Here is a 25,721-nt window from a genome sequence, read left to right on the forward strand (position 1 = left end):
CTGCCTTCCCAGCACCAAGCTGCATTGTACATCCAATACAACATGTATATAGAGAGCACATTGTGAGTTTCCTTTCTCCATTCCATCCTGAGTGTGAACACCAAACAATCTCATACCCCACAGGTGACTCTTTGGAATTTAGTGTTTTTCGCTGTTTATTATTTCATTATTTTGACTACATTTCAATGAAAACATTATTAATCACGTTTTATTGATGTAAAACATACATTCGTTAAGACTTTACCCTGTTTTAATAAACTTTTGGGTACATTTGGGTACTTTTGGGTAATTCATTGGACCGGTACTTTAGTGCTCATGGGACATCCTAGGATAATGTTGCTGAGCATGGGAGACCTTTCTGGAATTAACGCCCTTGACAATTATATGACGTTACCTCGAGATACTTGCATCGTACAGCGCACAAGCAAAATATATACATCCATCGTAGAATAATACTGATAAGACAAGAAGTGTCCAAATATGGTTGCGTGGTGAGCAGCAGGGTGGTGAAAGTGGCCATTATAGAAAACCTCGCTCGAGCTCTCCCATTTTCTTTTAAACGTTTCGTGAATCGGAAGTCGGACCCAGGCTGTATCCGATTTACTGAGTGAGATAAAATTGTACTATTAATCATATTTTGGAAAGGTCATATGCTAAATAAAGGGGACATAATAATTGAATTATATATTTTTTATGTCGCTATTATAGAATGAAATAACTATGAAAGATATATTTGAGATAAAAAAGATATTATGATTAGGGTGGAGAAGAATCGGATTTAGTTCCGTATATGGTTATAGTGGGCTGGGTGGTGGCGTCTGCTGAGGTGTGTTAACTGCCGGTCCTGAGAAAATGTCGTATAATAACCGTAAGTTGAGCTATTATGGATAATTATACGTGAGTTTGTAATGTAAGTTTGGCGCTGATTGTACTGTAAAGAGTAATTAATACGGTGTAAATAAGTTTTCCGAGAAAAAGTACATTAGAGTGGGCGGTGTCTTGAGTGCCAGTACCTGTGGCTGTTGACAGGAGCAGTAAACCATGCATGGCTCACTCACACTCATATTTTCTCTGTACACATACATCATAAACATTTTAGTATAAGCGACCCAGCTCATATTATAAGAAAATTATTTATCGTTTTGTATGCTGATACTCGTTAACATTAGTGATTGAGGTGTGGAGAGGTGAGTCATCAGAGGGAGGACAGCCTGATAATTAACAACGGTTAACCAGAATGACTTGTCTCATAATATTATCAAAGCCGGTATTATTATACTTTCGCTATCCAATTCCTACGTAATCCCGGTGTTCTCCCAACGTCTGTAGAATGCCCGTACTGTAAATTGCCTTGTAAATTTAGGAAGAACAAGCATCAGAGGTTGACCCTGAACCAATCCTTGGTCCTTCCACTTCTAACTAAGGTATTGTACTTTCGGACGTGGTGCGCCCCAAAGTTTAAAACTACTGAAACATTTAGATCTCCTTATTTTGAGTCTTTTGAACCCCATTTATATTAGTTAGAGATGAATGGGATAGGTTAGGTTAGTTTAGTTTAGTTTAAGCTAAGCCTACTGGGGGTGGAGCCTCCGGCTAGGGGTTAGGTTAGACGACTCGTTCTTGTGTTCTCCCCAACCCAAAACCCGGATTTCCCAGGCTCTCCTCCATTATCGATGGAGACAAAAGAGCAATTTCCGCCCAAAATGAAGGTCAGATTCGTTTAAAACACACCAAAATACACTGGAAAAACACATTGGTCAACCCATATAGGGACTCGTGGTTTTTGATGAGTTTTGAACGAATCACTCGTACTTTAGATACAACCCCCCCCCCCCAACAATCTGGGAGTTTTGAGTGGAGGAAATCACTAGGCCAAAATTCTTCAAAAGTCATCGGAAAAAAAACATATTCCAAATACAGTACCGAAAAAAATCACCAAAAACCAACCAAACCCTACCTAATCTAGTCCAATCTAACCTAACCCAACCTAATCTAATTCAATCTGATTTAATCTAACCTAACCTAATCCAATCTAATCAGACGATAAGTACACTGATTTTTGCAGTTCGGACAACTCATGTTGTTTGGTAATACACTCTGTTTTCTAAAAAATGTAATGGCCTCAGTATTTTTCTGATGGAACTCGGCAATAGACATAAAATAATTGCGTTGACAATGTCCTTCCACCTGTTCAGTCATATCTGGTACAAATTCAAAATTTCCCTCTCAACGCATCTACACATTGCTCCTAAGACAAAGAGCTCTTATCCAATAATACTGTAAGTCTCCCCTCGCCCCCAATAATAACGTTACCCTCATCCTCTACTTCCACTAGCCATTAAGAACTCCCACACCACCCTCGCACATGCCCTGTAGACAAAGAAGAAGCGAACAAATGAACACGGGAGCAGGAACTGAGGGGGGGTAAGAGCTTCTCCGCTCGACGTAAACAAAGAATGGAGCAACTTGTGACATACAAAAGATGATAATGTAAAAATAACGTCTCGGTTATCCTTAATTTCTGAGGAAAATGTCATCGAAGAAAAGTGACAGAATTGTCTAAACATTCAGAAAAACCTATTTCTAACACCGAGGGATAGAACGTGACACCAATATAAAAAGGCCAGAAAGGTTAAATTTGGTTTTAATTGCCCCCCCCCCAAAAAAGTTAAGGAAGACTGATTGTGTGGAGAATAGACGTACGAGGTCTGTCCAAAAAGAAACCACACTTAAAAAAAAAAAAAAAAATTTGCTTTACTTACAACTTAATCAGACTTGTCTCCTTCAAAGTGCTCCCCTCCACTGTTGATACACCGCTCCCAACGTTTTTTTCCAGTTCTGGAATGCGTTTTGAGGGATGGTGCGCAGGTCTCGTAGCGTATTTTCTTCTATTTCTTCTATCGTCTGAAATCGGTGACCTTTCAGGGTGGATTTCAGCTTTTGGAGAAAAAAAAGTCCGCAGGGGCCAAATCCGGAGAGTAGGGCGGCTGGGGGACGATAGTCGTCTCGTGCTTCCCCAAAAAGTCACGGATAAGGAGCGACGCGTGAGCAAGTGCATTGTAATGGTACAGCATCCAGGTCTTGTTTGTCCACGCCTCAGGCCTCTTCCTTCGCACTGCCTCCCTCAAACGCTTCAGGACCTCCAAGTAAAACTCTTTATTGACTGTGTGACCACGTGGAACAAACTCATGATGAACGACGCCCTTCCAATCAAATAAGACGATCAACATCACCTCCACATTTGAGCGACTCTGACGTCTAGATTTGGGATCATCTTCGGTGGATGTTCTTCCCCTTTTGAAACGCTGGTACCACATGTGACATTGCGTATGGCTCAAACAATCCTCCCCATAAGCCTGTTGCAACATTTGAAAAGTCTCCTTAAAAGTTTTTCCCAATTTGAAACAGAATTTCACACAAACATGTTGCTTTTCAAGATCCTTCATTGTTCAACTTGCAACAAATCGCCAAGTGCACTAAACACACATTCACTCTAGCGCATGTAGCTCGATGACTAATTGACGTGGTGTGATGCGGCTAGTGTTAGACTAAAGGTCAAGGTCACCGCTACACAGCGCTCCCATCGCGAGCACCCTGCGCTGGCTCGTTGGCACGCTATTTAAGAAGTTCGGTTTCTTTTTGGACAGACCTCGTACATTAATGTATTATATACTGTACTTTATTGGTTATGGTTAATTTATGATAGTAGCCAGGTTTCGATTTTTCCATAAAAATTAAGTTCTTCCAGTGGTTCTTGTGATTCGAACAAATCTGACCTGCGTTTCTGGTGCTAACCGCCCTAACCTAACCGAAACCTGGGTACTATCCTAAATTGACCATGGTTATTTACATTGGTAATAGGTAATAGTGAAGGAGATGGTTAGCACCAGAAGTTTATAGAATTGGTCAATTTTTTCCACAGGTGTTGTTTGGATGATAGTAAGTACTGTAATAAAAATTGTAAAAACTTTTGGTAATGCATGAGAACACCACTACCATCAGAAGGAATTGTTCAATTTTTTCCTTTTTTCCACTGATGTTATTGTACAGTACTAAGTATTTTAAGAGGCAATATCTAGAACCTGACCTAACCAACCATAGAAACCTACCTAATGTCCTAGCTGGGAGGGGGACCACCTGCCATATTAAACAAAAAGTACTTCTTTTGATATCTGGTACTAATGAAAGCAACTTTGTTGAAGCATCATGGTGTAATTTATGTTTTTATTGTCATGAGAGTATGTTCAGATTTGAGCGAGTCTGGTGTAAATAAACAGACTTGTGGTGACTTGACTGATTTTTCGGAGGAATATTTACAGTAAATAATTAATTTCTTTACTTACAAAGCATGTAGAGACATTATTTTAGTGTCATGTGATTTACCCCCACAGTCTCCCTCATCCGCCATATATATATATATATAATATATATATATATATATATATATATATATATATATATATATATATATATATATATATATATATATATATATATATATATATATATATATATATATATATATATATTGTATAATTAAAATAAAAAGCTGTCACCTCTTAAAATAATTACTACAGTATAATGATAAACAATCGGTGGAAAAAACTAAATGAAATCAAACTCCATCTGGTGGTAGCGGTTTCCTCATAAAGTATCCAACTTTTTCTTGTAATTTTAAGTTTTGTCGTAGTGGATATACGTACGGCAGCCATATTGAGTAGAGTGATGTGACGGCACCGAGTGTGAGCTCTTTCAAGACCAGACTTGACCAACACTGGTGCAGGTGCAGATACATTCAGGAGCCAGCATTAGCCAACAGTGTGTAACAGAGACTTTACTGAGCACCCCAGCGTCTAATGAGTAGAGTTCAGTGGCAAATAGGATAAAAGTAAAAGTGTTGTTAATGGTTAGTTTTATAAGGTAAGTTAAGGTAGGTTAGTTTAGGTCAGGTTAGGTTAGTCAGAAAGAATGCTATCTTAGTACCTTAGGTGGAGTTTGGTACAGTATTATACCATGTATCTGTGCTTTGTGTTATGTCATTCTTGTGCTGTGTTAGGTACTCTGTTGTTGATGCGTCTGGGCCTTTTCTCAAGTTGTATCAGTAATCCTCTTAGGTATCGCAGCTTTGTGAAGGTTTTGATGATTGGTGTGACCGCCATGGAATTTTTCCTGCAGGCTCACAGAATATGCGATGCTGAATACCTGAGTATGAGCTGGCATACATCTTCAAAACCCCTCAGAAAAGTCTTCCCTCTCCAGTGTCACAGAAGTCTGGCACCACCCCTGTTTTTGTCAACTTATTATCCAGCATGGCAGGTAGTCCAAATGATGACTATGCAGGATATAAATGACAAATAACATTAAACTATTCCCAATTGTTGACCAACGAATATGTGAAATGGTGTATAAAGGGGAGATGAAAAAAGGGCCCTGTGTATTAGTGTTGAAGTGTAATTGTGTATTGTGTGGAACTGTGCATGTGAGTTAGGGATCAGTAGTGCAATTACTGTATTGGTATGTGATTGAGTGTTTTTAAGGGATCAGTCTTGTATAATTGTGTGTGATTGAGTGTTTCTAAGGGATCAATCCTGTATAATTGTGTGTGATTGAGTGTTTCTAAGGGATCAATCCTGAATAATTGTGTGTGATTGAGTGTTTTTAAGGGATCAATCCTGTATAATTGTGTGTGATTGAGTGTTTCTAAGGGATCAATCCTGTATAATTGTGTGTGATTGAGTGTTTCTAAGGGATCAATCCTGTATAATTGTGTGTGATTGAGTGTTTCTAAGGGATCAATCTTGTAATTATGTTTGTGAATTGAGTGTTCTTGAGGGACCAGTGAAGTTATTATAAACTAAAGATACATTACTCCTTTGCAGTTTCCATCTGGGCATCATTGCCGCGCACTCAGAGAGGACAGCCCATTGTGTTGGGAGTGGATCCTAAGGGGAAGAAACTCCTCTATGGCAATGGAAATTCTGTCATTATTCGTGACCTAGAGGTGGGCATTCACTTTTCTCCTCTTGTGACCTACATTACTGTTTGGTGTGTGCTGCATATGCTAAAATTCTTGTCAGTAATAATATTTTTCAAATTCCATGACTTTTAACCCTTAAGCCCCGGGTTAGGGAGCCGCAGGGGTAAATCGAGAAAAATCAACTTTTCCAAAACTAATTTTCAACTTTTTTAAATGATAAAAAATAAGTAAGAAAACTATTTATTGACCCTCTAGAAACTTCCCTGGCAGCACAAAGGGAGGGAAATAAGGGGACAGCTTGTTAATGGCAAGCGCTCGTGGTCAACTACGCACTTAGCAGCTATTTTTAGCTTGCCTTTGTGTCTGGGATTGCCAGTACAGTAATGTATATATTTACTGATCGTAATACTGTACTTATTTCCTATAAATAATTCATTTAGAATTTACAGTATTTTATTTTCATTATTTTTCATAAAAAAACTGCTTGGCAACACACGCAGTCTGTCGCCAGGCTGTCTGGCTGTTTTTGTGTTTGGTAGAGCAAGTAATGCTTAGAAATAATTACTGTATTGGAATAATAATTCCACAAATAAATACATTTGCAGTATAACATAATCATGGCATTAGTTTCCGGTAATACTACACTACAATACAACTACACTACTTTTAGCAATATTACTTTGATACAACATGATAAAATGGACACAATGAAAATGAAGCAAACAAAAGTAGGTACTTACATTCAGGAAGCTTCCCTGTGGCCGAACATATGGCGTGACAGGCAAATAGTCACACTGGAACCCGCTCTGGGCATTTAAACAGTGGCGGGAAAAGGCACGCACTCTGGAATGTCACCTGGGGCCCATCGGTTCTGATTTCTGGAACGTCACCCGGGACTACACTACTTGTGCAGTGGTCGCTTGAATAACGAACACAATTGGTTCCACAGAGTTGGGTTGTTAACTGAATCTATTATTTCAATGGGATTTTGGGTAATTGGTTCCAACTCACAGAAAAAGTATACTGTACTTACATACTAAGTACAGTATGTACTGTATACCGGTAATAGAATTAACAAAACATTGAATATATACTAAGTACAGTGCTGTACTGTACAGTATACTGTACAATAATAAATAAAAAACAATAGAATACTATATTTTAACTTACTTTAAGGTGTGTGTCGTATTCCCGGCAGCTTTATTTACATATCAAACAGCTGATTGTAGAGGCAGACGATGATGACATGCCATATTCTTTACAGAGTACATTGGTTCTAATGCCTTCTTCATGTTTCATAATAATTTCTGCACTGTATATTATCAATATGTAAACTAAATTTCAGAATGACCAATAATTTTAATGTGAAAATGCAAAAATATTCAAGAGACCAACAAACTCACTGTTCACTCCACTGTAAACAAAGTTAAACTGAGAAGCGTTGGTGGGTGATTCGATCAGCTGATTGGCACACAAAAACTGTTCCCTGTACTGTATATATTATCAATATCTTAACTAAATTTTAGAATGACCAATAATTTTAATATAAAATTGCAAAAATATTCAAGAGCACAACTTTCTTGATATTTACTCCACTGGAAATGAATGTAAACATGGAACCAATTACAGGTTGTACCTCTCTAGTCCGGCATTCTGTGGTCCGGAACGATTTTAGTTTGTCCAATAGGGAGATAGGCAGCTTTTTTTTTTTTTTTTTTTTTAAATCTGTATTATTAATACAGGAGTACAGTTGGTCCTCACATTACGCTGGTTAATGTAACCCGGAGGGTCCCGCGGAAAGTGAGGAACGCGTAAAGTGAACAACATAACATATGGGATTAATTGAAATGGAGTCCAGGCCGATCCCCAAACTCCACTTTTTGACGACACACAACTATGTTGTAGTAAAAATATTATCTTAACTTTATGATGGCATGCACACACAATTAATAATTAAGAGAAATATCAATAATATTAGGTTTTTTAACACTTACATTAGTAGAAAAGATGGCTGGGCACACGGGGATGGGCGGTTGGTTCCGAGGCAGAGGGCAGATTATTGGCCCTCACCTGTATCACTTGTATCACTATCCACCACAGAGGCTTGCAGGGCCTCTTTGTCAAACCCCCCAAAGTTCATATAAGTCCATATCCTCACTATAATTATCACTATCACTGACTTGGGCCGGCTGTAGTGGGTGGCGGGTGAAGAACTGGTAATGTTTTGATGACTGGGCGACCTTGTGCGCACCATTTTCGCGCCTCTTACACAACATGGCGGATGGCGGGAGGTTTGGATCCAAAAATGGCGCGGCTTGCCAGCCGCTCTCCGCGTAATGGGGTTCACGACCGCGGAATGTGAAAATGTTAGGTTCTGGCAAGGCACCGCGTTAACGGTGAAACGCGGAATGCGGGACCGCTTAATGTGAGGACCAACTGTATTAAATTTTTGCCCCTCAGGCCCCAATGTGGGTCAGTGACCCCGGGTGGGCTAATCCCCATAAAAAAACAACAAAGCCGCGGGAAATTAAGGTTTGTTTACATCCGGCAGTTCTCTCTCTCTGCTTCTGTCTCTGTCTCTGCTCCTCTCTCTCTATCTCTCTCTCTCTCTCTCTCTCTGTCTCTCTGTCTCTCTCTCTCTCTGTCTCTCTCTCTCTGTCTCTCTCTCTCTCTCTCTCTCTCTCTCTGCTTGTCTATACAGAGTACAACATTTAACCCTTCAATATATATGAGCAATAAATAAGTGTTGCTTTCATATTATGTAGAGTAATGACGATATGTTTTTACATGTGCGCACATGTGCACTTACATACGCGCAGTCTCACTTTTTTTTACCATTAATGGTTAGCTACTTATATTGTTCCATTTATTAACATTAAATAACATTACAGGTACTTCAAACAACCATATTAATTTTTTTACATTAATTTTACTACAGCTACAATCAGTGTCTTATTTTCTTCAGTTTTATATGTAGAACCAATCAGTCACTGGTTTTGTAAGCTTTAACATAAACAATGCCGGCAGCCGCCTCGTCTCATCGTGTGTTCTCATATTCCACGTATTATTAATAAATTGTATTGTTAATTTTGCACACACAAACATTAATTCAATAAAAACAAATTCAGAAACATTAATTAAAATATATATGAACAGTAAATAAGTGTTGCTTTCATATTCTTATGTAAAGTAATGACGATATGTTTTCACGTGTGCGCACTTACCCGATCCCTCTTTTTTCTTTACCATTATCGTTAGCTACTTCTATTGTTCCATTTATTAACATTAAATAACATTACTTAAAACAACCATATTAATTTTACTACAGCTACAACCAAGATCTTATTTTCTTTAGTTTTATATGTAGAACCAGTCAGTCACTGGTTTTGTAATCAACGAAAACAATGCTGTCTCATTTCCTCGTGTGTTTTTAATATTCTACATATTATTAATGAATTGTATTGCTCATTTTGCACACAAACATTAATTCAATAAAAAAGACATTCAGTAATAAACAATAATGAATCTTTTGTACATAAGAGAAATGACGCTGTTTACACGATTATGCACATTGTCTGCACGTTGGCGGGCCGTTCAAACCCGTCGAAATTCAAGTTTCCGCCGTCAAAATTTTTATTTATTTTTTTTGTGCGTTCCAATAAAATACGTTGAATTAAAAACTCGCGAAATTTGAGAAGCTACTATACGACATTTAACCCTTCAATATGTCTTCAAAGAGACCATGAAGCAGAGAAAGTGATGCTAGTGCTTCCAAGCATAAGCACAAGTCACTATCTATCCAGGAAAAGGGTGAATTTCCATGGTCCGGCACCGGTCAGGTCCCGAGGTTGCCAGACTAGAGAGGTACAACCTGTACTGTATTGGCGGACTAGCCGATCAACTGATGCGCACAACAAAGCGTGTTTCTTGTAAGGCTGTCGTTAATCGAGTTTTGTTCATTAATGGAATCGAAAATCCTTTTGGGAGCTCATTCGTTAACAGAAATTTTGTTAATTGGACCGTTCGTTAATCGAGGGACCACTGTACATTGAATTTGTCAAATTATGATAGAAGCTCCGAGTGTAAAGAGACTGTGATATCGTGGCAGGTGTTTAGAAAGTGTGGCCTTTCACCCTCATCATTCCTTGAACCTGTCCATGTGAGATTGTTGAAGCTGTTCATATGCAATGGGGGTGGAGGCTATATTTTGTTTTGGTGTACGCTGTCAAACTTTTTATAAAAGACAACTTTTCAAAATAGTTAGATGACTGTTAATTGGATTGTTGTACAATAAAATCACTGTTAGCCGGAATCCCTCAAACCTGGAACTCTCCGATTGCCAGAGTTGAAATTTTCTCGGAAAATTGTTCCCAAAGCCGGAATTTTCCGGAAAATTGCGGCTTCAGGTACGATTTTTTCGGAAAATTCCGGGGATGGGTGATTTTTTTTTCGGGTTTGAGAGATGAAAATTAGGTGCATTTTCTGGAATTTCCAAGAAAATTCCGTTATCCGGAAAATTCCAGGGATGGGAGATTTTTTCCGGGTTCGAGAGATTAATGTAATGGGCAATTTCTGGAACTTCCGAGAACATTTTTCCGTTACCCGGGGATGAGGGATTTTTTCCGGCTTTGAGAGTCATCTCTTTAACCGGATATTACTCATTCCCGGAAGTGCTCTGTACTAATTGTTCCGGCTAACGGAGATAACACTGTATACCGGTACTATGTTTTAATGAACCGAGATTACTTTGGAATTGCTTCAAACAGTTGAATTATGATGCCATACCCGGGTTTCTTTACGCCATTTGCCTCTGTCTACGCAGCAATAATTGGGGACCTGGATGTTAGCTGAAAGTATATGAATCAAGTGTAAAGTGTCCCTGGAAGGTGGGCAACAGATAGAAAAATCAATGAAGGTGGGAGGAAGATTTTCAGTGATATTATTCTATAACAGACAACAGTACTGTACTGTACATACAATACTCAAAATTTAATTTTAATTGCGAGTGAGTCATTGGTGATGGTATGATGGGATGTTGGTGATGTGGAGGCTGTTAGCTGAGGAGGTGAGGACAGTTATAAAACAAAAAAATTTAACAATACAGTCGGCCCTTAACATACGCGGGGGTTAGGTAACAGAAATATCCGTGAATGTTAAAAATACGTGTACTTTTGCTGCCCCCCCCCCAAAAAACCCCTGGCCCCCCATGTCCTTATTTACCGTATATACCTGTGTGTAGTTCGAGTTTTTAAGACCAAATTATTTTGCAAAAAATTGGGGGTCGACCTCTAAAAGGGTAATAGTTTCGTTAGGTTGAAAAATATTTACCAGTAACTACCAGTAAACAATGGAAACGATGCACCAACGCACCACCAGCTGTGAGTGTCGGTACAGTCGCCAGGGCAGTCTCTTGCGTCATCATAGCTAGCCCAAAGTAGCCAAATCCATGGTATGGTATACACAGGACGATGTAAAAACAAAGTATTCATTTATTAAAGTTTATTTATAGATACTGTACATAAATTTTTGTTCATTACATTTGAAACATCAATCTTTGTTAATTAAATTTGATACAAAAGAAAACTACGATACCGTATTTTCATTAAAATATTACATCACAAGTATATTTTACCTTAACTGTGACTGAATGAATGTATTCTCAGAAATAAATATGGAAATGTAATATTTTGGCTGAAATGACATACATATTACTGTACAGTGGAAAGTGGGATAAAATTATGAAAACAATGACTTTCGCTTTCTTTCGTTGTTCAGAAGATTTTACCGTAATCGCTTTTCGAATGGTTTTCAGTTAAAAACTGTTGTACTGTACTCGTACTGTATTACAATAATATTCTATCCTATCATTAGCCTTATAATCCCACAACTGAAAACCATTTGAAAAGCGATTACGGTAACATCTTTTGAACGAAAGAAAGCGAGTCATTGCTTTCGTCACTTTCCACTGTAATACGTACATCATTTCAGCAAAAATATTACATTTCCATGTTCTCAGAAATAAATGGTAGTTTTGTTGAAACGTAATGTACAGTATTTAATATTAAAATGCAAAAATAGCTATAAAAACAATTAATACACCCGTAATGTACTGGCTGGCATCTCGTCCCTGCTCCCGCGTCCAAGGTCACCACTCCTCCCAACTCGCTCCCTCCTCCTCCACCGTCACTACTGCCGACAACAAACACAAATGTTTTGTGAATAACTGCACCCCCACTTCCTATGTACAGTACTGAACTGTATTGTGCTGTACATTTTTACAAACAATAAACATGGCAAGAAAAGCTATTAAAAAAAAGAGATAAAACTTCACTTTACTGTACAGTCACTCAATTCCATAACGGGTGGTGAAGTGGGGGCGACGGTGGATTCAGCTGCTTCTTCACTGCCGCCAGTGATTGGTGTTAAATCTCTCCTTCAGTGATCAAAGAACATGGTGATGGGGAGTTGTCGTCTCTTTCGTTCATTTCTTCCATGATGTTTTTGTATGGAGCGAAAACGTCATCCATCCCTCGCATAAATTTCAGGGCACGCACCATGGAGGGGTCCATACTATAGGCCAGGTTTTTCAGTGCCTCAATATTCCTGGTCATCTCCCCCAACTTCTCCAACGTTATTTTTTTGGTGCTCTTCTTCTTCCTCATCCTCTTTCGCTTCCTCTTCCTTGCCTGAGTCTACTAACGCCTGTAGATCCTCCTCGGTCAGTTCAGTGTCGTGCTCTTCAATTAGCTCCCTAATCTCGTCCTCTGCCATGTCCCGGAAGCCTTCAGCAGCCACTTTCCTTGACAGTGCCAGGGTCTTTCTGAATATTTTCATTAAAATCCATCAAAATCATTTTCTTTGTCATCGTCTTAAGCACCAAACAGCTCCTCCCAGTCTTCTCCTTGAACTGGGCTTGAGGGTATGTGTTTTTCGAATCGTTTTCAATTAAAAAAATGTTACAGCACATATATATTTTACCTAAACTGTGCCTGAATGACTATACAGTAATACCCCGCTTAACGCGGTTTCGCTTAGCGCGATTTCACGTATACGTGGTGCCTCGCCAGAGCCGAACTTTCACTTAACACGGGTTTTTTCCACGTATACACACAGAGTGTCCGGCTCGAGATGCTATTTTTAGATTCGCCCCACCCGCCACCGGCCTGCCTGCCTGTTTTAGCTCATAAAATTCATACAAATTACCCGGCCAGAATATAATTTACATTGCTGGAATTCTTACAATTTGATGATCATTTTGAATATAAACATCATAGATTTTGCATTAGACATACAAATTTTAGATATAAGGCTTACTCTGAGTAAATATGTTATCTTTTGTGCAAAATATATGACATTTATATTCAAAATATTCCTGGTCTTACAAGGAATCCAGCAATGTCAATTGTATTATCCTAACTTTAGTTTGAGGTATTATTTATTAAAATTTAGTGGTTTTCCCCCCAAAATTTCTCGAGAGGGAAGAGCCAGCAGTGTAGTGTGAGAAGAGGGGGAGGGAGTTGAGTCCATTATTTGAATGGACATTAACTTGGCGACTGTATTTCTCTATTTCTCTTAAGTATTAATTGTGTGCATGTACCCTCATAAAATTAAGATGTTAGTTTTACTACAACATAGGTATTGTGTCGGAAAAAGTGGAGTTTGGGGGTCGGGCCAGTTTCTATTGGAATTAATCCCATATGTTCTGTTGTTCACTTAGCACGGTTTTCACTTAACACGGTACCCTGTGGGTTTTATTGACTGCGTTAAGCGGGGTACTACTGTATTATATTTATTATTATTATTATTACTATAATTATATTTTAGCCCCCAGGCCCCAATGTGGGTCAGTGACCTGTGCCCAGGTGGGCTAATACCAAAAAAAAAAAAAATAACCTGACCATTCTGAAATCCGAAATGCATCTGGTCCCAAGGATTTTGGATAAGGGATTGTCAACCTGTACTCAACTATACAGCAATGGAAAGGAAGACATGTTAGGTTAGACTAGATTAGGTTCATCTTGTGAGCAAATGTCATAGAACCCATATACAGTAGGTACAGTAAAACCTCGATTAACCGACTTTTGGATTAACCGTCAATTCCGAACTCCTAAAAAAAAAATTATTATTTTTTTTTTTTTTTTATATACAGGGATTAGCCCACACGGGCACAGGTCACTGACCGACATCGGGGCCTGGGGGGCTATAATGTAATAATATTAATAATGATAACAATAATAATAATAATAGTAATAGTACATGTAATTAAGAACTGTAAATAAATGCAAAACTGAAAAAAAAATCAAGAGAGAAACAATATATGTATGTCGTGTTGTCAATAGTAAGAGAAGCAATTGAGACTCTGCAATTGTGTGTAAATGAGGTAGAAAGTCAGATCAGCAACCTGGGACTTGGTCACAATTTTCTTGATGACATATGTTCTTTGACTTTTCCATTTTTTATTCACGGTTTCTGTGCTGGTTCATATTTATTTACTAAAGTGGTTAATGTTTTAAAGCAAATTCTATTGAAATATGAATGACAAATGAACAAAAATGAATAGAGGGAATTAAATGAGGTAGGTTAGGGAAAGGTACTTTGAAAATGTGTTTTATTTCCGTAGACTTTATGTACTATTAACCGACCTTTCGGATTATCCGTTGGCCCCTTCCCCCCATATGTGGTCGGTTAATTTAGGTTTTAATGTATATTCATGAAATTCTACCAACTAATCGGAGACTAATAATGTTAAACATAGAACAAGATGATAATTAAATGGTTTACAAATATCCTCAATACAGTCTGCTATGTTAATTGCAAATTATTCCTGCATTTTTCAATGTTTAATATAAACTGTAAAAATAATAAGGATAAGAATACAATGATAATGCCTGTCAGAATATAGCCTTTATTAAAAGCAGGATATGTTATAATATATGGATGATCAAGAGTAGTATTTTAAAAGAAAAATCATCCACAAATTTCACAAATATATTAATACTTAATATCCATGTATGTATGCAGTGTAAAAAAAAATTGATTAAGGCATATTTTCTGAAAATTCCAGAAACTGCATTTTTTCTGATCTATGAGTAATTTGGGGCTTTTACGGAAAGTCTCCAAATATTTCTGTTCCGAGTCTGGGAACCAATTTTGAGGTTAGGCTAGGTAGCAAATTCCAAAATCTTCCCTGGAACTGGAAATATTCCCCATCAATCATGATACCAAGATTTATTTCTTCAGTACAGTATTGGTGAAAGGTGAATGGTCAGCTGTATCTCCACCTGTAAGTGAAAATAAATTCATTAATACATATTGTGTTAGTTAAATTTGCCAAATTCTGAAATATCTTTATTTATGAGGGTTAATATTTATAAGTTTCCAACACCGACATATTGTGGGTAATTTTGTCTGTTAAATAAAAAAAAAATTCCAATGGAAACTCAGATTTGTTTGGTTTTATATGCAACACACACTCAAAAAAATGCTTTTTTTTTTCTAATGTAGATTTTTATGGTGATTCCAAAACATTGATCCTATTTTGGGGAGAAATTCATAGACAAAAAATTTAAATCCATTTAAAATTTTAATGTTCTACATCAAAATGTTAACCTAACCTACCTAACTTAACCTAACTGGAAAACATTGATCAACTTAAAATCCAAAAATTCCCTGGATGACCGAAAAGATAACACGACCTTAAATTTAATTTATTTTGGAAGACATTATTCATTTTTGTTGGAATCATGGACATACGAAGCCAATATATCTGCACTAGATTCTACCACTGTCAATGGCAAAGTGAATTATTACCACCACTCCAAATGTTACACAAAAAGTGGTAAGGTAGTTTTTCTTGCAATACATTGAGTCACTAAAGGAATTAAAAAAAGAACATGAATTTATGTCACTGAATTTATTTTATTAGTAACAAATTGTGGTTAAACTGATACACAAATGAAACATGCCTGGGAACTACCTAGCACTGGTTACCTGGCATATTTGGACTTATTAAAATATGAAATTTAGGCTACTAAGTATTTATACTAATGAAATAATTATTTTGGTAGTGCTGGATGGTTATTAATTGCGCTCATTACGAAAATTGGGTCGATATTATTTCTGATAAGGAACGTCATTCACCATCCCAGATGGAGCAGTTCTCACCACTCTTTAAATAGACCACTTACGACTTTTTTTAAGCTTAATTTGATTTCCACACATTTCTACACATAAATTATTTGGATTAGTTATCTTAAAGGCTTACCTTTAATGATGGTTAGGAGAATTTGGAGGATATAAGCGACGATGAGTCAAGTAGAGGCTGGTGGATGTTCCTAAACAAACATGGAAATCTTTTAAAAAGAACACTAAAATTCTTCATGTGCTGTTCTATATGGAGGATATCTTATAAAAAATATTATTCCTTTGCAGATTTATACAATTTATGTGCATCCAATTCTATTTCTTTTCTTTTGGTTTCAAAATATAGTCCCATCGTAGTGGTCATCGGGCGGGGATACGAGTACCACGGAAATCTCCCACGTTCCAATAACGAATCGTAGATTTTTTTTTTTAGCCCAGAATGCTTCTTGCACACCATCCACGGGGCTACTACAGCATGGTATACACCACAGAGCTTCTTGCAATTGGCCCTAAGAACAGCCCAGTCCCAACCATTGTAAAAATTATCAATAACTTGTAATCAACAAGTGTATTCACTCCCAGTCAATATTACGTTTTGCACTGTCACTATGTTGAAATGCCCTGTAATTTGAGCTTCTCCACACCTAGTTATTGTATATCATATTTGTATCACTTATGTTAATTGTATATTATTTGTAAATCAAAGAGACCCATTCTCCAATTATGTAACTATATTTTCAGCCTTCCGGCTGCCATGCTCTTTCAATAAACCGTTAATTAATGTTATTATTATTATTATTATTATTTTATTATTAAACGCTGTGGAAGCCTAACAAAGATCAGTGACGCTTGGGGATGCTCTGACGCTCCGTGAGAGAGCATAGCGCACCAAAATGAGAGAGGGTGATGCACCATACAAAGTACTGTAGTCTGTGACGGCGTTATAACAAATCGTTAGAAACGTTGTCGGAATCATGGTTATCTAAAGAGTAGCTACGTTAAAACGAAACATCGTTGTCGGGGGCAACGTTAAACGAGGACCTACTGTACTTTAACGGGCAATGTTCAGTGGATTTGGCATCCTGTGTATCGCCGGCCAGGCCGTGGGCTAGTAACACACGTCTTGCCATCAGTGCCCACAGTTTCTCTGTGGATGTCGGTCACACTACATTAACCGGTTATAGTACCGCCTTCTTTCCTCATACAGCCAAACTGTGGAATGCTCTGCTTTCTGTGTTTCCATACTCTTACAATGTCTCGCTTTATAAAGCTGGTGGTGTAGATTTATATAATCTTTGTCTTTTCTATTTTTAATTTCTTTTTACTCTTATTTTTTCGCCCCCTAGTCCCTGCTGTGGGTCGATAACCTGTGCCTGGGTGGGCTACTCCCCGTAAAAAATAAAATATATAAAATAATCTCTCGAAGCTGGAAAAAATTCCCTGATCCCCGGAATTTTCCCTGTAACGGAAAATTTTTCTCAGAAGTTGCAGAAATTGCACATTTCATCATCTCTCAAACCCAGAAAAATATTCCTCATCCATGAAAATTTCCAGGTACTGGAAAAATGTTCACTGAATTTTCCAGAAAATGTGCCCCAAGGAAAACCATTCCCACAGCTATCAGGGAGTTCTGGGTTAGATGGATTCCAACTAACGGAGATATTACTTTATAAAAAACCTGCCTTTGGATTTTTTTTATATTTATCCTTTTGATACAGCTGAAAATATATCCACCAATCACTATCCCCCATTACATACAGCCTTACTTCACCAAGTTTTGCCAGGTAAAATTGTGAATACGATAGCCAGTGTGGGGTTGATGCATCTTCTGTTGATTGTGCATAGGTAAGTAGGGGCAGAACCATGTAGGGTGATTCAGTAGTTTGATACTGTGTTGTCACTTACAAAACAGTCTCTGAGATAGACCCCAAATTGCTTGGGAAACATTATGTCTGTCCAGAAATTTTAACTAGTCTTTGAAGATTGTACTCTGGCATTACACTGTTAAACTTTTATGACACCAAAGTTTTCGATAACAATAATGACATTCTTGTATGATGTATTACAGCTATCAGTAAGATTATTGAGATGTGTAGTTTAAGCTATTATGAATATAAATTTCAATCTCAGGTAATGATTTTGTGTAAATTTTTCAGAATCCAGCTATTGCTGATGTGTACACTGAACACTCGATCCAGGTCAACGTTGCACAGTACGCTCCTTCAGGATTTTACATCTGCTCTGGAGGTGTGTTTACTGTTGTTTATATCTGGATAAAAGTGTGAAAAGGCTTTTGAAATTTTAAAACACATTGTTCAAAATCCATAACAGTAGACCCCCTAACTGAACTAATTTGCAGATTTTTTATTTGTCCTGGAAATGGTTTCCTGGGGCATGAAATTCTAATTTTAGTTATTTTATGAAATATTTGTATAACACTGGTGCAATCCTTAACCCTTAAGCCCCGGGGTAGGGTGCCGGTGGCAGTACCCCCCCCCACCTGGGGGTAAATCGAGAAATATAAAATTTTCCAAAAATAATTTTTAACCTTTTAAAATGATAAAACAATAAAAAAATAAGTATGAAAAACTATATATTGACCCTCGAGAATCTTCTCTGGCCGCACAGAGGGAGGGAGGAGGGGGAGAGATAAGGAGACAGTGTTGATTTGACAGCTAACACTCGTGGTCCCTCGGCACTTAACAGCTATTTTTAGCTCGCCTTTGTGTCCGAGTTGGCCAATAATTTATGTATTTACTTATCTTAATACTTATTTGCTATAAATAATTCATTTAGAATATTTTATTTGCATAATTTTTCATTAAAAAAGTGCTTGGCAACACTTGCCAGTTGGTTGCCAGTCTGCCTGGCTGTCTTTGTGTTTGGTAGAACAAGTAATGCATAAAGTAATAATAATTCCACAAATAAAAACATTTATAACATAATCATAGCATTATTTTCCAGTAATACTACACTACAATATAACTGCACTACTTTAAACAATATTAGTACAGTGATTTCTGCTATAACGCGTGTTTTGATAACGCGAATTTGCTCTAACACGATTTATGAATTACGAACGATATTTGTATAACGCGAACGCTTGTTTGCTATAACGCGATTTTTGCTTACTATTTCTCCAATTTTGTGAATACTGTATACGTAGTAAAGAAGAATATCAACAAGAAGCGTTCCGGTGATAAAATTCCTGGTGATGATCGTAAAAGAAAGGATATAACACTTGAAGAGAAGCTCAATTTTATCAACCTCAAAATCACCCTTCTCCCCCATCAAGTAAAGTGTTACATTTACTGTATGATTTCATTATTAGATATGAATGTAACATTTATTTAGACCGTGCTATCCTTTGTGTTAGGCTAACTACTAAATTTTTTCGATTTCGAGTAATCTGCACCTAACCCTATTTTCTCCATAAGCCCTGTTATTTCTATTACGCGATTTTCTATAACACGATATTTTACAAGAACACAATTATCGCGTTATAGCAGAACTACCTGTACTCTGATACAACATGATAAAATGGACAAACAATGAAAATGAAACAAACAAAAGTAGGTAATTATGTTCAGGAAGCTTCCCTGTGATCGAGCGTGTGGCGTGACAGGCAAATAGTCACACTGGAACCTGATAACCCGCGCTGGGCATTTAAACAGGGGCAGGAATAGGCATGCGTTCTGGAACATCACTCGGGGCGCGCCGGTCAGACGTTCTGGAACGTCACCTGGGGCCTAAGGGTTAAAATACTGCAAAACATGTTCTTAAGAATAATTTTTGGTGGACACAATAATTATAAGCCAAAAATAATATGAGTGAAATACCGTATATACTCGTCTATAATTCTACCTCGTTTATAGGTCGACCCTGATTTTTTTGACCAAGAAATCATTAATTTATGATATGCCTCATTTATAGGTCGACCCAAGTTTTTGAGGGTAATGGAACAGCAAAACCTTCACTAAAAACACTCTACGTCCTATAAACTGAGGGTTGCCGTGCCTGAAATACCGGGCGCTGAAGGCAAATTGTTTACCATTATTACGACACTTTACACTGAAACGCGGGTAATTTCAGGAAAATTATTGTATATTTCCATTCAAGTCAGTTAGGAGGGAATATTATTGTAATACAACAGTTTTTAACTGAAAACCCTTCGAAAAGCGATTACAGTAACATCTTTTGAACAACGAAAGAAAGCGAAAGTCGATTGTTTTCGTCATGGTTGTATCCCACTTTCCACTGTAATACGTATGTCATTTCAGCAAAAATATTAAATTTCTGTGAATGTATTATATCAAGCACAGTATGAATAGAATATCATTGTAATATAACTGTATTTTAACCGAAAACTATTAAAAAAACAAGTAACATCTCTTGAACATCGGAAGGTTAGGTAAAGTCTTTTGTTTTCATGTAGTTTATCCTAATTTACATTGAAATACATTTCGTTCAGCAAAACTACTATTTATTTCTGAGAATATATTCATTCGGGCACAGTTAAGGTAAAATATACTTGTGATGTAACAGTTTTTTAACTGAAAACGATTCAAAAAACACGTACCGTCTAGCTCAGGGGTTCCCAAGCTTTTTCTAGCACGACCCCATCCAGTGTTGTCAACTATCCATCCTCTCCCCATGTGACCTGATCTGGCAGACCCAAAGGACCCCAGCAACCCCACCGACCCCATGACCTCTTTGCGACCCTACCTAATGAGCTTTCCGACCCCATTTGGGGTCGCGACCCCAGGTTTGGGAACCCCAGGTTTAGCTGATACTCAACCGCTGGTGGTGCATCGTGCATCGTTGTAACAATATGAGGTTGAGGTGGATTACCGGGTATTATATTAAGTGTGAAATATCGAAAAGGTTTTTTTTACCGGTATTTTTTGTAGATCAATGGGTACTGTGATACCATATATGATATGATAAGTTAGCCTGTGCTAAGAACTTGAACATAGACTACTGAAAGCACATTGTAAGGTAAGTTAGCCTATTGTAAGATGGTGAGCTTCATCTGCTGAAGGCACTGCACAGCTTTTCATTACTAATTGGCACATATTTTACATTTCCATTGTTTACTGGCAGGAACTGCTAAATATTTTTCATGTCTAAAGCTCAAAGTTGCTCCTCGCCCTTCCCATCATGCACTGATTCAACCTAACAAAACTATTACCCATGTAGAGGTTGACCCCCAATTTTTTGCCTAAAAATTTGGTCTTAAAAACTCGAATTACATACGAGTATATACGGTATATGCAGTGGAAGACACAGAAGTTACTGAGAAACTGTGCCTTTGGTTTTGGTGCAGTGTGGCATGTGTCTCAGTCTGAGTCCTGCCTTCATATGTATCGTATCAGTGTGCCGCACCTCGCTACCTACATTCATATGCGACCTTTTTTATGGAGAGCGTGTATTGTCTTTAACAGGGATACTTGAGGGTTTTAAGAAAATGGTTAAAATAATGTAGAGTAAGTATTTTAAGAAATTATAAATATAAAAAAAATATATGAAAAGAAAAACACTTGTTCACTGAATACTGTACATTGATCTAATTAGATTTGCTCTAGGCCTAATGAGAACTCCTAAGTATGAGAGCTAAAATACTCTATGTAAACAGTCCGGGGGACCGGGGAATAGGAGGCTGATTGGGTGTTGCCACATTTGCCAGGGTTTTTTATATTGATTCAGTATTATATTCTTCTGTGATCAGCCTCTTATGGTGTTTAATTTATCATGATTCATAAAACATTTGTAATATAGCTTGAAAATAAAAGAATAAGCTGTATCGGAAAGTATTCACTCGGATGCATTCCTGTGCGAGCTTTCAGCAAATAGCTTACAACAGTCAATATAGCACACTGTTTAGTATTTGATAGGGAGATACCTTCCTGACAACATTATTTATTACCTTTGAGTGATACATGATGTGGCTACCTGTACACTTAGAAAACTGATTAATGAATAAACCAGGGAATATGTAGATGCATAATACATTACGTACAATATTATCAAATACAGTAGTACCCTGATTTACGCTGTCAATTGAACCCACAGGGTACCGCGGAAAGTGAAAACCGCGTAAAGTGAACAACAGAACATATGGGATTAATTCCAATAGAGACTGGCCCGACCCCCAAACTCCACTTTTTCCGACACAATACTTATGTTGTAGTAAAAATAACATATAAATTTTATGATGGTATGCTCACACAATTAATATTTAAGGGAAATACAGTCGCCAGGTTAATGTCCATTCAAATAATGGACTCAAATCCCCCCTCCCCCCCCTCTTCCCAGCTCACTAGCTCCTACCTCTCTGAGAAATGTTGGGTGAAAACACTAGATTTTAACGTTTAGTAATAAATAATACCTCAGACTAAAGATAGGATAATATAATATTGACATTTCTGGATTCCTTGCAGGTCAGGGAATATTTTGAATGTAAACTTCATATATTTTGCACAAAAGATAAAATATTTGCTTTGTGCACCGTATATCTCGGCCTACAAGGCGACAGGGTGTATAAGACGGCCCCCAAAATTTCCATTTAAAAAGTAGCTTTTGAGCTCTATTCGCTGTATAAGACCGGTACCCCAAATGTGACACTTACCATTGGGAGCTTACTGACCCAGTAGTCCTTTACCAACCATCCCATTGACCAGTGCTGTTTACACATCCTTGGTTTTTTAAAATAAGGCCAATTCACTTCAAGTAATGGCATCAAATGTTACAGGTTGGTGTAGTGTAAACACTAGTGACTCACTTAAAAGTCTGTTATTTAACTGAACTAATGTCGGTGTCGAATACAATTGTTTCATTTACTTGAAATGGATTTACCGATTTATTTGTTTATTTATTTATTTATAACATACTGTAATATATTAAACACACCAAGTATTTTCTTTAATTTATAAGCTTGCTTCAACCAGCTACAGTATTCTAATTCAATAGTGTTTCATTAGGATTTGAGTGAAAAAGATTACTGTACATACTTACTACATACATTTATTACACAAATATATATATATACAGTATATATATATATATATATATATATATATATATATATATATATATATATATATATATATATATATATATATATATATATATATATATATATATATATATATATATATAGCGTATTCACAATATTTTATAATCGCAGTCATGTACTGAATATTCTATGTAAAAAATATAAATTTTAAATGAATTATTTCTAGTGTGGTCACCTTCCTACACAAAGACGGCTATAAATAGCCGTCTTATCTCCCCTCCCCCTCCATCCCTCTGTTCTGAGAGAGAAGGTCTTGGTAAATAACTTTTGTTTGTTTATTTTCATTGTTTGTCTAATTTATCATGTTGTTTCAAAGTAATATTACTAAAAGTTTTAGGCAGCAAACAAACAGGGAGATTCTACTGCCTGGGAAGATATTGGAAGCACAATGTACAGTATTGTCTAATGGTAGACCCTACTTCCATATGGCATCACGAAAATTGTGACCAAGTCTTAGGTTGCTGATTTATCTTTCTGCCTCATTTATACACAATTGCAGAGTTTCAATTGTTTCTCTTCCTTTGACAACACAACATACATACAATATGATGTTTCTCACCTCTGATCTTTTTTCCATTTATTTATGGTTGGTTATTTAAAATAATGCCAATTCAATTCAAGTATTGGCATCAAATTTTACAGGCTGGTATACACTAGTGACTCACTTAAGCGTCAGTTATTTAACTGGAACTAATGTTGGTGTGAGTAAAATATTTCCATTTACTTGAAATAGATTTGCCGATTTATTTGTTTATTTATTTATTTATAATATACTGTAATACATTAAACACACTGCAAGTATTTTCTTTAATTTATATACTTGTTTCGCGAAAAAGGGAGGCTACCATTATACCTGGTAGGTGAAGTTGACCAGACATTTATGATCATTAAGGACCAAACTCCGAATCCAGAATTCATGACGTGACTTCTGTTCATCATTCTCATCCTAAATTTACCACTGTCGGTAGTTTCAAGAATTAACGCAGTCATTTACTGAATATTCTTTGTAAAAAAATAAAATTTAAATTAATTATTTATAGGAGATAAGTATTATGATCAGTAAATATACAGATATGTATTACTGACTACCTCCGAACACAAGGACGGCTAAAAATAGCCACAGGCGGTCACAGTCAAGGTCACTTTCCCTTTCTTGTCACTGGCAAATGGGGGTGGGGGGGGTGGATGATAATAGCAGCTGTGTTTATTACCGGGGTATATTGTTCTTTTACGGTATGTTAGACAGGTTTATAATACATTTTTATTATTTTAATATACCGGTAATCTTCATTTTAATCCAGCTTCCCAAACGTAAGTTTCAGTATAAAATAATTAGTGGTAGGACCTTGTGAGTGGTTTAGCATGTTTCCATCACCACTCTTGACACGCTAAACCGCAATATTTAAGAGGTAAGAATTTTATCTCTGGTGCTTAAGACGACCCCCTAACTTTGGGCTGATTTTTTTTTGTTCAAATTCCGTCTTGTAGGCCGAGATATACGGTAAACCAAATTATTACGTTAGATCTAAAATTTGTATGTAATGCAAAATCCATGATGCTTATATTCAAAATGATCATCATATTGTAAGAATTCCAGCAATGTAAATTATATTCTGGTCGAGTAATTTGTAAGAATTTTATGAGCTAAAACAAATATCTTCAGTTAATAAAAAAAAAATATTCTTCACAACACTGTCAATCAAAGTACCCCACCTTGCCTCCCCCCCCTCCTCACACTCTTGCCAGCTGGGTCAGTTGGTCCCAACCCTCCCCCCCCCACCCCCACCTTCCCTCCCTACCAGAGAAATGTTGGGTGAAAATACTAGAGATTAATTTTTAGTAATAAATAATACCTCAGACTAAAGTTAGGATAATATAATTGACATTTCTGAATTCCTTGCAGGTCAGGGAATATTTTGAATGTAAACTTCATATATTTTGCACAAAAGATAAAATATTTGCTTTGTGTAAACCAAATTATTACATTAGATCTAAAATTTGTATGTCTAATGCAAAATCCATGATGCTTATATTCAAAATGATCATCATATTGTAAGAATTCCAGCAATGTAAATTATATTCTGGCCGGGTAATTTGTATGAATTTTATGAGCTAAATAAAAAAATAAAAAATTATACTTCACCGTGTATATGAGTAGATGCACCGCGGAAAGTGAAAGTCCGGTTCTGGCAAGGTACCGCGTAAATGAGAAATCGTGGAAAGTGAAACCGTGTAAAGCGGGGTAATACTGTACTGATAAATACACTACGGTACTATTTACTAAGTGCTGAAGGCAGATGTTGTGATAAACATAAGAGATGGAAAGTGCTGGTGGGGGAGCTAGAACGTTCAGCTGTTTGCACTATCTAAATAAACGACCGGGAATTTAATACGATGTAATGACTCATTTGGGTTGAGTGGGAAACTGTTTTGGGGGAAAGTTGATTATTTTATGATAATATTTTATCAACCTAGTGTGAAATGAACCTAAATTATATGAAAGTTATGTTGAAATTGCATAAAGAT

General features: G+C 37.0%; 1 protein-coding gene across 1 annotated transcript in view; it reads left to right on the plus strand.

Annotated features, from left to right (window-relative positions):
- Positions 1-728: 728 nt before the first annotated feature.
- LOC121858301 (actin-interacting protein 1-like) overlaps positions 729-25,721 on the plus strand; it is a 94,313-nt gene continuing 69,320 nt past the window's right edge. Inside the window, exons 1-3 of the mRNA XM_042354628.1 lie at positions 729-868; positions 5,880-6,001; positions 18,277-18,367. Of these exons, the coding sequence (XP_042210562.1) occupies positions 853-868; positions 5,880-6,001; positions 18,277-18,367 (229 nt within the window). The 5' untranslated portion in view covers positions 729-852. The remainder of the gene's footprint in view (positions 869-5,879; positions 6,002-18,276; positions 18,368-25,721) is intronic.

This window comes from Homarus americanus, unplaced genomic scaffold (genome assembly GCF_018991925.1).
Source record: "Homarus americanus isolate GMGI-L3 unplaced genomic scaffold, GMGI_Hamer_2.0 scaffold57980, whole genome shotgun sequence".
Lineage (NCBI taxonomy): Eukaryota > Metazoa > Arthropoda > Malacostraca > Decapoda > Nephropidae > Homarus > Homarus americanus.